The sequence below is a fragment of the Homalodisca vitripennis genome, chromosome 8, assembly GCF_021130785.1.
Source record: "Homalodisca vitripennis isolate AUS2020 chromosome 8, UT_GWSS_2.1, whole genome shotgun sequence".
NCBI classification, from domain to species: domain Eukaryota; kingdom Metazoa; phylum Arthropoda; class Insecta; order Hemiptera; family Cicadellidae; genus Homalodisca; species Homalodisca vitripennis.
Genome location: NC_060214.1, coordinates 115,613,683 through 115,628,503, shown reverse-complemented (window position 1 = coordinate 115,628,503; position 14,821 = coordinate 115,613,683). Strand labels below are relative to the sequence as shown.

The 14,821-nt window shown below is 36.3% G+C and overlaps 1 protein-coding gene across 2 annotated transcripts in view; it reads right to left on the bottom strand.

The window, feature by feature from the left end:
- LOC124367957 (proteoglycan 4) overlaps positions 1 to 14,821 on the bottom strand; it is a 167,946-nt gene that overhangs the window by 5,517 nt on the left and 147,608 nt on the right. Inside the window, exons 13-20 of one of the 2 annotated variants that reach the window (XM_046825190.1) lie at positions 14,444 to 14,704; positions 13,617 to 13,722; positions 11,837 to 11,956; positions 9,559 to 9,867; positions 8,771 to 8,936; positions 4,018 to 4,222; positions 2,429 to 2,574; positions 248 to 395 (exon numbers count right to left, since the gene is read on the bottom strand). In XM_046825190.1, coding sequence (XP_046681146.1) covers positions 248 to 395; positions 2,429 to 2,574; positions 4,018 to 4,222; positions 8,771 to 8,936; positions 9,559 to 9,867; positions 11,837 to 11,956; positions 13,617 to 13,722; positions 14,444 to 14,704 — 1,461 coding nt within the window. Of the gene's footprint in view, positions 1 to 247; positions 396 to 2,428; positions 2,575 to 4,017; positions 4,223 to 6,275; positions 8,937 to 9,558; positions 9,868 to 11,836; positions 11,957 to 13,616; positions 13,723 to 14,443; positions 14,705 to 14,821 lie in introns of those variants that run through there. The other variant, XM_046825189.1, reaches the window with a different exon arrangement.

The window sequence follows — 14,821 nt, the reverse complement described above, 5'->3', positions numbered from 1 at the left end:
GCCACCCCCTGCCTGCTTTGACTGGACAGGCTGGTCCAGAGCTGGCCTCCTCTTCTTCCGGGGAGACATGACTTTGAGATTGGTACCCAAATTCTTCCTCATGAATCTCGATAGGAGGCGGCCCCTACCCCCTAACCTTACCCATCCTGAATATCCTGTCACTCCAGAAGCAGCGCTAAGGTTCTTATAGGATTAAGTGCAATTTATAAGCTGGGCTCTACATTCACAATAACTGCAGTCTACAAACCTGTCTCAGTTGAGGGCGGTGCGGTAGCCAAGGACTGTATGGCTGCTACAGCCACATTAGCCAAGTCAGGAAGAGTAGAGTCCTCTATACTCTGGCTGTTGTAGAACTCCTGTCTCTCCACCGTCTCTGTGTCTACCTCGTGGAGTGACTGTAACACACATTTTTAGTTGGCTTGTAACAATTCAGTTCTTCTTTAAAATCCACCAGAAGATAAAATGATCAGCATAGAAACCGGCCATCAATATAATGGTGCATTAATATAAAAGGTCCATCACAAAAGTTCACTTGAAAATAGTGGCTGGTGTATTGTTTACGACATAAACTGAAATAAATTAAACGCTTCTTTTACAATGACAATAAAATCAATTTGGCTGGGGTGTTTATTTTGGATTACTTATATTTTTGAGTTTTTTGCTATTTTAAGGAGGATGTGGTTCAGCTAAAAGCTAGGAAATAACTAATCTTATCTTGTAACCTCTGCACTGACTATTATTTTAATTTTCGTTACAACAGTATCATGCAAAGCCTTAAACCATTTTCTCCTTTGTCGAACGATATGACTCGTTTTGAGGTATGATATGTATGGGCTCTATAATTTTATATAAATAATGTGGATTTCATAATATTGAAAAGCTTTGTTGGGTTCCTTTGTTCAATTTTGAGGTTATCAGTATGGTTTTTAGTGCATTTGAAAAGTACAACATTTTATTACAAATAGTTTTTACTGAGAAAGGACAAGTGAATAGGTGAAGAACGATAAAATTATTAAACACTCATTGCAAAAGGTATGAGAGAATTCCAGTAAAATCAGTTAAAAAGTGAAATCAATCTCTAGCTTTATATTCTCATTCGGGTAATATTGTCTCATCAGTTGTCTTCATTAATTAATGAAATTTGCCAATATCCAATCATCATTCAGGTTCCCATCTTAAAAAAAAACATAACGAGTATTTATGTCATAGAATTTGAAAACGCAATGTTTTCTGAACTGTTTTTTTTTAGTTTAATGATTAATTAGAGTGATGTTTAATAACAACTACACATTTTATTTTCCATGTATTTACTCAAAATAATGAAATTTTGCACTGTTAATTCAGTGTCAAACTAGAAAATATTTATATGAGAACTATTTCTTTTCGTAAGTTCAGTACTCGTCCCTTCTAAAACTGTACATGATATGTATAGTTATATTATATATCCGTGCATGATGAGAGAAAATAAATACAGAAGCCAAGCAGTTTTTCAGTTGAACGTCTCATTATATTATAAAGCCGATTGAAATAAAAAAAAAACAACAACAGTTTAAAGAATTCATATAAAATTCAGTCTCTTTGCCCTTTTTCTAAACAGTGCAAACACCTTAAAATGAAATGGCAAGTCTTGATTAAGTTTAAATGAAGTTACATTTAATGTATAAACATGATTTTGAATTAGCCCAGTTACAATCTGATATCTCAAGAGTTTAAAAAAATTTCATCCAGTATACTATGATTACTTTACCACTAATCAAAACACCCAAGTTTTTGTCCATATGGGTGTAATGTTTACCAACAATACTATTTATATATACCTATTATAGCTAATTATAATTACTTAATTATGAAAAATTGTAGGAATAAAATATTACAAAAAGTTCAAAATTATTTGTTAAACTTTTATGTACTCCCAGTGATTATCGTAATGTACATTAAAATTTCATCGAATGATCAGTAGTATTAATGAATTTTGTACTGCGTTGGTTTTAATTTTTTTCTAAAATATATGAATGATTATACCAGATAGAGAAAGCAATTTGTGTAATGATTATAAATAACCTTGATTCATCATTCACTATAGAAAACACTGTCAATTTTATATTTCAATTCAGTTTATTCCAGTTTAAGTTTTTAATCTTTAGTAACTCATCATCCGACATATTAAAAACTGTCTGATATTGCAATGGCTATTTGTTTCATTTATGGTAAACTCGGGAGTATAAATCCCATTGCGGCTGACCAAATAATCAGTGAATAGAAAGCGATGTTGTATTCCTATACAAACCAAGGGTTGCTTATGGTCTGTGAAATGTATTTTGTTTAAATATACACATGCAAAGAATCATTTCTGTTGAGTTACCTTAATTAACAGATCCGTATACATGTAAATAATAATTAGTTTGGCTGTAAACACTTCTAAACTGACCTCATCAGAGTGGTTGTCCTCTATTTCCACAAGAGGCACTGGCGTGGCGACCAGAGCAGATTGCTGTGGCAGTGAATTGATGCTCGGTCTCACAGTCCTGCGAGGGAACTCGAAACGTCGCTGCTTCGCCGTAGTCTCGTACACATCTGGTCATTACACGAGTGGAAATTACTATAGATAAACCGATCGCAAAGAAACCTGCGCAGAAGCAAGTATCTGCGCAGGAGGGGTCCCCTGCAGTGGTGGGGAGTGGAACAAGCATCTCGTCGTCTTTGTTTTATCAGCTTTGTAGATCGTGTCTCGCTCGCGCCATTTTGTTTACACTGCAGCTACTTACCTATTCTATACGTATATTGTATTTTTGTGTGTAGGACTATACAAGCGTAAAATATTAATGTAGCCATAGACGTATCCGGGGAGCTTGCGTTTTAGTGTTAGGTTAGCCGCTAAGTGGTCAGGGGTTAGAGCAAGCGGGCGAGTGCCGAGCAGTGGTGGGGATACTGGGAGAGGGCGGCATCACAGCTGCGGACGGGTATTTACCCCACCCTGCGTGAACTAACATCGCCCATTGTCCTTTTTTGTAAGAGGTTTACCTATAGATGCCTTCCTTGTGGGAAAAAGTATGGTAAAAACTTTGTGTGCCATCCAAACAACCAAACTTATGTTAACCAATTAAAAACTTTTAATTTGAATGACCTTCAGCTTATATGATGTTTATAGACTTTATAGAATACAATTACAATTCAAAACTCGAGTAGCGACACTGTTTTAGTGGACAACATAATCTATGCCATTTCTTGCATAGGTTTCAGACAATTCAGGAAGAGTTCTTCTAATCCGATATTAAAATCTCAAAAAAGGCCGTTTAAATAGTAATATTAAAAAAGCGTGTAAAAGGGTTTTAAGCAGCTGAAAGTAAAGTTGAATTGGATTTCACAGGTTTTATAACTTGTCTAATTTATTTTTGCAAATTTTATAACAAGTATTTCTCTTTGGATCATTAAGATAGTATATAATTAAGCGTTCAAAAACTGTAAAACAGGCAAAAAATAAATTTGATTTATATTAGAGAAACAACAAATATTTACATTTGAAAAGTAAATAAAACCATTTTTAGACTGTATTCGAGTTTTTTTCATAAGCCTATTTTTGGAATAGAAAAATTACAAAACATTTCTGAATCATGCAGCTACTATTTTAAATTAGTTTTAGAGGTATATACGCTTATTTAGATCAAATAGTTTATAAAATATTATACATTGTTCAGGTCTGCATACAGAAATGAATTTTTCAGGTCACTGTTTTGAAAAGAAGTAGAGAAATAACAAACTGTAGATAAGACAACTACTAGTGAAAAGCTTCATACCAATAACTAAAATGAATTTAATATCTACGAAGTTGACTCTTTCCAAGATGAAGCTGGGGTTTTCACATATCCAAGTCAGAAGTTGCATCATATTCATTCTCTTCCATACACATTTGTCATCCATTACTAATAAATTATAATGGGCAGTTTGGAGCACCTTGAAGATTTTTTAATTTGTATTTTATTCTCTCAACAAGACTCATGAAAGGAAGGACTCGCTCACCTGGGATGGGTGATGTGGTAGCCGCAGACTGAAGAGTTGTCGCATTTCTAGCATCAGACCTGTGCTTGTTGACCCTGCGTCTGTAGAACTTAACCACAGGGCGTTCTGGCACTGGGGCCTCTGTAGAGGTGGTGGTGACGAGGGGTTGGCGAGATCTGGGGGTAGCTGGCCGTCGGAACCCTACCCTCACTTTGGTACCCCCCACCTGTACAGATCGGTTACTTCACTGGACTATTTCATTTTGGGCAATGAAATTCACAAGTATCCCTTATTTGGTTGAGCTTTCTCTTTAAAAAAAGACCAACCTGCCTCTAAAAAAAGTTTTATCGGATTTTTTATTGCTGTATACAGTATTTCTAAAACAAATACGTCACATTTCACACAGCATGTTTTGTATTTCATTTCGAACACATACTGTATCATAAGCCAGTAACCAACTCTTATTGAGTTTTGGTCAGTGACTTTGAAAGTCATTACTTAGGTTGAACAACATGTAAGTGTGGGCAATGAATGGGTGTGAAATTACTAGAGACTGAAATCAATAATTATAAACTGTTAATAAAGTTAAAGTAGGCGTATGCATTTTTGTTGTTGTTTTTGATTAGCTATAAAATACCATAAATATCTACGAACTGTGAATATATTTTGGACTACTAATCATGATTTTTTCACACAATTCTCCATTACACGTTATGTAACCAAAGAACAGTTTGAACGTATAATTCATACTGGCTCTACACTGACTGTGTTCAATGATCAAAATCTCTAAGGTTAATAGATTATTTTGGTGCTTACAGAAAAGTGTTGTAAATCATCACAATTTTGCTGAAATCAGATACTCACTCCATGAAACATTGTTTAAGTGGTAGTTTTCCTTTTAACAGTGGTGCAAGAAAAGTATACTGAGATTCAGGTTGGATCGAGTTGGTCAACGATGAATCATTGACAGCATATCATCCAGTCACTGAAATGGTCTAATCATATTCTACGAAAAAATAATCTACTACTGACAGCTTCCTAATCATTTACATTAATATTACAATTGAAGGAATCCATGATGGTACAACAATCCACTGGTGTGTCTTTCAATATCAAAAGCTACCGAGTCCTGAAATTATAAAGCACAACTGTGTCTAAGTGAGTGCTTTGATGTAAAATGAATCGTCACAAATTTCATGTATTTATTGGTTCCTTAGTTTCTGGATTTCATAGTTTCTGTAGAAACTTATAAGGCCAAGGGGATAGAGCTCTTGGTTATCTTGTTATTCGGTCCAATAGTTTCCAAAATTTCTTAGCCATTAGATCAGTTTATTACAACCATATTGTAGTACACATAGATAATTGACTACGTAAATCTGACAATAACATATCGTTGAATTGGTTATAACTATTGCAAATTTATTAATGCAAATTATATTAGGCTACATGGAACACTACACAATATATTAGGGCTGGATGACAATCATTGTGATTCAGGTCGACCATGGGACCTTGGGTGGGGTTATCATCTAAATTACTCAAACAAGTGAGCATATAACTTCACATAGAAGCTTAGTCTATTAAACAACACTACTTTGAGTATTTGTTACTTCAACATCTACTTATTAACTACTTTACTTATTCACAAAACAACTAATTCTCTATTATAAATCCAGAAGCTGATTTTACAGCAACTGTTTCACTAAGTGACATAACTGTTAGTGCTGACATAATCATAGAAGAGGAAGCGATACACAAACACTGACCTGCAACGGATCCAGCCTGTATTAATGAGCAAAATGTTAGTGAACCAGCTCTCACACATGCGCCACTGTCCCATATCAAACAAGCCAACTCGCATGGTCAAAGCTCACACTAAGCCATGCGTGGACCAGAGTTGTAAATCTGTTTTGTCCTTAGTAAAATGATTCGTTCCAGAGAATCATTGTTAATAAAGTAGTCTGAAAGATGTTACAACAGAGAGTGATTCATGCCACTCAGTTAGACAGATCGAGAAGAGATTAGTTACGGTCTAGCGGCGTGCGGTTCTGGTCATTGATCAGCCGCACAAACAAAACCATTCTCCCTACCTCGGGTTGATCGGACGGGTCATCAACAGCGTCCTCGTCCTCGTCTGTCACTCCTGCGATATCTTCCAGGAGTGAGTCCTTTGCTTTGACCTTCCCTCTTGATGTAGGGTCACCGGTCAAAGAGTTTCTGGGGGGTTGATCCTTCACGGATCGAGTGAAGCTTCCCCTAGATACGTCCCCCGAGTCTGTTTCCCTCTGGACGTACAAGGAGGTTCCTGTATCCAGGTCAGGGAGCTCTCTTTCTGGGAACCTGGATAGACCTCGCCTAGTGAACGGTTGTTCTTGCTCACCTGCGGGCACTCGTTTCTCGTTCCCTCGGCCTTTTCTTAATAACAACCCTCATTTTAACGCCGTTAACATTTGCGCCCTGTTCTACACTGTTTATTTGGTTCCTACTTCTCAAAACCTTCACTTTTCTCCTCCTTCCTACAGACTTTCCATCGTCTTCCCCTCCTTTTCCTGCAGAATTTACTTTTCCTACATCTTGTTCTATGGACCCTACTGAGGATTTAACACCTCTGTCAATATTTCTTTGCCGCAATCCTGGATTTCTTAACGAAGATTCTCTTGATTTATTAGTGCTAATTTCATCATCATTGCTTTGTGTACTAAAGCCCCTGCCCCTAATATTACCTAATGATCTACTTCTTAAGCCATTAAAAGAGTTTGCTTCAGTAGTTGAAACTGAAATTTCTTCTGTTGCTGAGTTTACTTTGTTTTTTCTGACTAGAACTTTACGTCTTCGTGAATTTCTATTGGACTCCTCAGAAGATTTATTGGAGGGCAAACTTTTCTCCGAGTTTTCAGTGTTAAGTTTCCTTCTCCTTTGCAAAACATTTACGTTATTGCCAACACCTGAAATAGAATTCACGGATGGGGTTTCTTCGTTACTTCCGGGGGAATTCCCTTGAAACTTAACAGAACCCCTTCTACCCGTAAAAGATTGCTCTGAGTACCGCGAGGCTATCAAATTTAAAACTTCTCCCTCTGGTTGAGTATCATCAAAGCTCTCATTGTTATTTATAATGTCCGATTCCGGCACAGATGTACTACTTACGTTATTTAAAGGGGTTTCTGTCACAATGCTAGAATACGTTGTTAGAGAATCATCACTCGTGTTTGGATCAGGAGCTATTTCACTAAGTAATTCTGAATTGCTACTTAAGGAATCTGAGTTAGTAAGATTATGTTGATCAGAATCCTGTCCAACTAAATTTTGTTCTGGATATATTTCGGTAGTCGTGTTAGCCAACAAAGTGGTTGTAGAATCAGTAGAATTGACTAGAATTGGTATTGTACTTGAATCAATATTTAATGACTCAGTTGTTGAGTTACTTGAATCATCAAGTTGACTAGGATCTATAGTTGAGTTTTCTTGAGAAATTAATATTTTACTTTCTCCATCTTCAGTACTTTCGTTATTTACAACTACACTTTCGGTTACATTACTTTCTACAATTGATTCAACTGTAGTGCTTTCTGTTTCATTTTTAGGTTTTCTTCTCCTTAAAATTTGGTATCTATTTCCTGCAGCGTTTACTTGAGTAGCATTACTACTGTTGTCAAAATCTCTTTCTGTAGTTATCTGTGAAAGTCTGGTTCTCTGAGTGCTTCCTTCAGCCGGACGGTTTCTTCCCCTGTTAATAACAAACCGTGACCTATTAACAAATTTGGGAGTAGTGGAGGAAGTGATATCTAAAAATGATTCTGTCGTTGACCTAACCCGCCCGCGAGAAAATAATCTGGTTGGTTTTTCCGGAAACTACATCCGAATCTTCCGTTTCCTTATTTCGGCTTACAAAGGGTCTTCTCCTTTTACTAACTTCCTCTGAACCTTCTGAAACATTTTCTTCAGTATCATCAACAGGTCTTCTGATATCTTCTGAAGTAGACTCTGAATCCGGTGATGCCGTTGTACTTCTCGTTCGACTTCTTGGCGTTCCAAACCTTGAACCACTTGTTGATGGTCTCGACGTTCTAAATCTATTTACTCTTGGAGTTGTCGTATCAGAATCATCAACAATACTAGATCGTGTGGTCGTCGTACGAACCCTACTTCTATCTCTACTTCTGGATGGAGTAAATCGTCCGAATGTTCTAGTCTTAGTAGACGATTCTTCAGTAGAGGATAGTTCTGCTGAAGGCGTATCAGTCGTCGTAGTAGTTCTTCTTCTCTGTAAATAAAGCGGGAGTGCTTTTGTTGTGGGTGGCTCTATGACAATTGGTTTTCTCGTTCTTCCACGGTAATTACCGATAGGTCTGTAACGGTTCGTCTCTTCTAGTTTATCCGTTGGCTTTTCAATCTCTTTAGCATCCAGCACACTGCTCTTGCCTGGCACTGTTTTCTTGTCTCCTGTCACCGAGTTTGTCAGGAGATCATGATCGGCCAAAGCTTGTCTCAGCATGTTGAGCGGAATTCTCTGTCGCTCTGTGGCACCCTCTACCACCACAGTCACGATACTCGTGAGGGTTGATGTTTGATATGGAACAGTTGGCGGTCGTGTACTGCTCGGTTCCAATGGAACTGTCTCATACTCATCGGGTCGCTCAGTGGTTAGTGTGAACGATGGAACTGTTTCAGTGGTTATGGTTGATGGTATTTCTGTGATTCTCGATGGCTCTGCAGTCGCGTCTGTCAATGCTGTTTCTGTGGTGCTCAACTCCACTGCGGGTCTCTCACTCACCTTTAGCTTGGGCCTAACTGACGTCGGTATCGGCTCTTCAATGTCAATCTCTATCGGTTTTATTTCCTCTTCCTGTTCGATAACGATTGTTTCCCCTGTATGTTTTATCGTTGATTCCTCTAGTTGCTGTTCTACCTGGGGTCGCTGCCTCCTCAAAGTTACGTACCTGCAAGCACGATATTATTTATAATTTAAGACTTGAACTTCTAAAGGGGAAGTTTACATTGAAGAATTCTTTAACGTTTATTACTCATATTGAAAATTGTCAGTTTGAAAGGGCAAATATCTATTAGTAAAACCTCAAATATTATAGTTGTTAAGGAACAATGTATAAGTGATACAAGATGGGCCTAGTAGTTGCATATAGAGAAGAACAAGATTAAGTACATGAATTATAGATATGCAATAATTGTAATTAACATTATCATTTAAATATAAGGCCTCATTAAATTGAACAAAATGTCAAATTAATACCAATAATTTTAACGGTTGATTATAGATATAACTTGAATTACGTTATTGGTAACTTGCACAAATATTTAGAAGACACGAGTGTTTTTAAATATCTAAATATTTTTATGAAAACAAAATTAACTATAATAAAACTTTGGAATATTTCAATAAAATTGTATTTTGAATAAAAACTTGATTAAATCTTTCCCGAATGCATGCCGTGAAACTATAAAACTTGTATTGGTGATTCAGCTAATATTAATATATTTTGGTAAAATTGAATTTCTTTCCTTAGATCAAGTTCTTTTTTTAGTGTGAACATAAGAATCGTATACCTAGGGCTTGTAACTTCAACCGGTGGCTCCACGGTTGTAGGCCGGGTGCGCTGGATGCTGGAGTACTTTGGTCTGAACCGTTCCTCTCTGTCTTCTTCTTCCTCCTCCTCTTCTTCCTCTTTTTGAACCGGTCTCGGCGGCCTGGTTCGCTCGATGGTCTGGTACCTAATGGCAGCTCTAGGGGTAATTTCTTCCTCGCCCTTCTCCTCGACCTCGTACTGAGCACTGGGTCGCTGCCGTTGGACGCTGGTGTACTTCCGGACCGGTTCTGGCTCTTCAACTTCTTCTTCCGGAGCTTCCGTCGATGGCCTGAGATTTGCAATTAAAATTTGATGTCGCTTTGAAAACGTTTATTCCTTATATAACTTGCAAATAACAGACAAAGAATAGTTGATAAGGTGATAAAATAAAATATCCTGCCGCTGTTAAAGTAAAATAGCTTTGTTTTATGATACCAACCTACATTGGACATCCACACAAACAAGTACTGATTCTTCGCCACAACTCGATATGGTGAGCTTTCCCCTAAGTAAACATTCTAAAATTGTCTTAATGCTAAGGGTTACGCGAAGTCACAACACACATTTACGTTTTCCAGTTTAAACCGCTTTAAAACATTACTTATACAGTTACATTCTTGAAATATTCCAATCCCTCAATGAAAACCCAGTAAATACACGTTACAGCGAAACTGAGAATAATACACATCCGCGTTTACAAGACAGTTGAAGAGGCAGGCGCTTTATCGTGATTGGTTGAATCCTAACCAATAAAAAATCAGCGTGACCAACATTCCTGTTCAATATGAATTCTTTATCACACACTGCCAGCTTTTCGACAGTTTGAACCTATCTTATTTGTTGGCGTTATTTTCTGTTTTGATTATTTATAAGGTTTTTCTATTATCCTTTAATAATAGTAGGGAATCATTTAAAGAATTAATTGCAACATGAATTATTTAGCTCTCTACTGGCGGTCCTTTAGTAATTACATTTTTATTTAGTCCAATAATGATTTATTTACATAAATATTTAATACATCATATTAACTTATGAATATATCAAGACGAATTATTTAATTTACATTTAAGTATTCTTTATAACATAAACTCTTGATAAATTGAAGTTCTACTTTTATTGCCATGTAACATGTCATATTTCCTGGATCAAAATATTTAAGCAACAAGATTTGGTGATATTACACTAAAATAAACATCATGTTGTGTGATTAATAAATTATACACAATATTGTGTCTTGAATGTTGATGTCATGGAATCATTCTACTAGACCTTATCCGCAAAATGAATGGAACTTTTACATTTAATGAAAAAAACTTAAAAAACCTTGACTCAGTGTCCTACTTTTTATGGTTTGAAATATAAATAACTAGCTGTTTCCCGCGGCTTCGCACGCTTATCGTAAGCTTTTGCCCGTGGTTGAGCACTTCTGGTTCAAGCGAATTATGTTTACAACACCGATGTAGATTTGGCCTTGTCGCCACGATCAGGAAAATCTGTCAATAGTGTATGTTTTTATATTTTTTATCCTTACATGTACTTTATTATAAAGTGGTCTTCTATTCAAGTTTTAAGTTCAATCAATAATTTATTTTTAAGACAAATATACACCATCTTAGCGCCTTCAAATAGTTTTTGGCTACTTAATATACGTAACTGTGTCGTGATTGCAGTTTATAACTTGCAGGCGCTTTGAAAACTTTTATGTTTTGCAGCACTGCCTGGTGGCGAATTACACCAATGGGCATAGAATATAAACCTTCTCAATCGAAAAATACACACACACACACACACACACACACACACACACACACACATATATATATATATACAAATATTCATAACGTTCGGTCAAATACTTTACGATTATAAAGGACAAACACACGAATACATTCATTTATACATTTATATATATATATATATAGATTAATGCCTGTAATACGTGTCTGTTAATAGAGAAACACAAAAACATAAAGATAAAATAAATTAAACTAAGATAAAAATTGTAATTATTAATTACTGATATAATACAGCAAATTATAGATATAAATTTTTTATTACTTACTGTAATTAATTCATTGTAATAATTCATTATTATTTATTTTATATTTTTTTAAATATCATTTGTGTTAGTTTTAACCTGCAACATCACATTAGGAATGTTATTGCAGCAGCATAATGCACTTTTATTTGAAGTATTTTTTATTGTGAACTGTACGCATAAATCAGACTAGTGTAGTATTTATAAAATTTGAATGTACCTCTCTCTCCTGATGGTAACGTACTGGGGCTTCTCCCTCCTGTAGGCCGCGCCATCGTCTTTTTGGCTCAGACCCTCGTTCTGGGGTCCTGATGGACCATTCCTGAATGGCGACTGGTACCTGTCCAAACCTAATCTTTTAACGTTTTATCTACATGCAGACTATAGAATATTAGTGCCTGTAAGCAAGATCGTAGCTAGGAAAACATTTTGGGGGAGTGTTCAGACAACTGATATTTTCCCTTAGTGGATATTTTACCATCTCGTAGTAAGGCCCCATTTTGTTTCTTGAAAAGTTCTTGACCTATTTCTCTGATGAGAACTACCTGTCAGCAGTACATGTCAGTAATACTGAATTATTTAAATAATAATAATCGTTTACTAAAAAAATAATACAATTGAAAATTGGGGGGGTGTGGACCCCTTGGACCCCCTCGCTGGCTACGTCCTTGCCTCTAACATATCATAAGAAGGGACAAATCTGTAATCTCGTGTCAACCAATGGAAAGTATTTATTGGTCACAACAGCAATTTTTTTTAGCTCACTATACAGACATAAACAAAATTACATTATTAAATATTTGATGTAAATTAAATTAAATGAAGGCAAATTCAAAATTACACAAAAGTTGTATTTGTTTTACATATATTTTTAAAGGAGAGGCCGATTCCCTTTTGAAGCCTTATTATGTCCGTCCTCATAGGCTTCTGGCCTGTGCGAGGATCTTATCAAACATAATAAGGGGGAGGGTCGATACAGTAAGAGGTCGATGGTACTGATAAAGGTGCAAGGTCACAGACAGGATTTGAACCTGCGCTATACCTACCCTAAGTCCAACGACAGACTGTTCGGCCATCGACACTCCCTAAAGTCTAGGTGTGTTATTTTACCATAACATACTGTGTTATTTAAATAAATGATAGATTTCCAGTAGCTCATTGGGTTCTTTTCTTATTGAGAAATGTCATAGGCTTAGAGTACTGAAGTTGCATTTCCTCTTTTGACCGGATGGGAGTATAAGACTTAAAAGGCTTAATGAATTTTGTCATAAGACAAATAATTAAAGATTTTATTATAAAGAATATAGCGTTATCCCTTGTTAACAGACGTTACACAACACTAACAGAGCCAATAATGCACAGCCGCTAATATACATAATTAGAGCGGGCATAACTGTATCGTGATTGGCTGACACACAACGAATCAGCGATCAATGTTTTTTTTTATCACAGGCTGCCATCTTTAGTTAACAGATGTTCCCTATACTGGCAGAGCAATTATTGCATGTATGGTACTCTGCACAACAAATAACATAATATTCAAGAGAAAAAAATTGAATTTGTGAGTTTAAATTGATAAAAAATATAATTTATCTCAAAAAGAAATGAGAACCTCACTTGTTATAGGTACACTCTTTTGTGGCATTTCGAACACAAAAGTAAATTGGGAATGAACGTATGATATTTAATTTTAAAACTGTCTGTACTCGTATGTACGTAATTTATTATTACATCTATACAACACATATTATTTACAATTTCCATATACAATTTTGTACATTACTACACATTTTAGGTTCAGTAAATAAATTTTACTTAAGCAACGTAATTTTCTACCTGTGGAAATGAGGTTTTAACTATTATCAGTACAATAAAATTATTTATACCGTAATATATGTATTAGAGAAATATATAATATATTTTTGAATGAAAAAATACTACGTAATTTAAGTTTTATGTATATTTAAAGCATAAACTTGTAAAACTATCCTATGGTTTACCTAGGGCGTTGTGGAGTCAACACTTTGTTATAAAGGCTGCGGGGTATGGAGGGGGTGCTTGCTCCCCCCGCGCCCTCCAGTTGCTTCTCCAGTTCTGCCAACCCACCTACACAACCAGAACAAAATTGAGTTGTCCTCATTTACCACACTTTTTATTTGTGTCACACCAAAACAGTGCTAAATCTTAAACGACATTATTCCCTTATTATTGTCATAAAAGTGTGTGAGATCAATGTTAAAAGTACGATATATTAATCCAGCTCCTATAGTAGCCAGCACCAAAGTAGTCCGTTGACATTCGAGGCAGTGTTGCCATATCATAACCAGCTGTTTCCATCTATGTCGCGGCTATTGTCACTACTGCTTGATTTACACGTTGCCTGAGAGCGGCTTAATGAAATCAAACGTACACAGATTTGTTTACGGCAACAACTGATGATATTTGTTTATTGCATAAGATGTTGAGACAGACCAACAGAATTTCGTACAACTAAAGATGATTCAGAGACGAAGGTATGAAGAAAATCTGTAAAGTAATGAGGTCTGAATATATACACCACCTTTAAAATTACGCTTTTTTAGTTTTAGAACGGTTCCTTTCAACCAGAGATGTAGATTAGATTATCAAAAGGGAAACTGGGAATTTGTCCATATGGATAATTTGGAAACCCAATAGAACCTCTTGAGGGGTGGTAGCCACTTTAATTACTACTAGCTACGCCACTGCATTCAATTGAATATTATCCAGGAAGAACCATGAGTTCTTCAAGAACTACCTCCCTAATCCTGAAAAATTTCTGGATTTGGCACCATCCTGTCGCACTGACCAAGTTTCTTGATGAGCTGGATGAGTTGTTTGATTGACTCTGGATCTTCCTGTTCATGCTCCTCCTCTTCCTCGTACTCCTCCTCTACCGGAGCTTCAGTGGTGGTGGTGGTCGTGGTGGTAGTGGTGGTCACTCGGCCTGCTGTGGTCTTAGAGGTAGCCGCGGTCACTTTGGGCGCTGCGGTAGTTGATTTCTCCTTCTTGTTACAGAGCACGTTTCGTGTGTAGTCGCAAGAGTCTGCAGCCTTGTTGAAAAACAGCCCTGTAAATAAAGATGTAGATCATGTAAAAAAAGTGTAAAAAACTCTTTTTTGTATTTATTATGTAAATTTTAACATTAGACATCCACTGATGTTCACGATTTTTAGAAACTTCATAG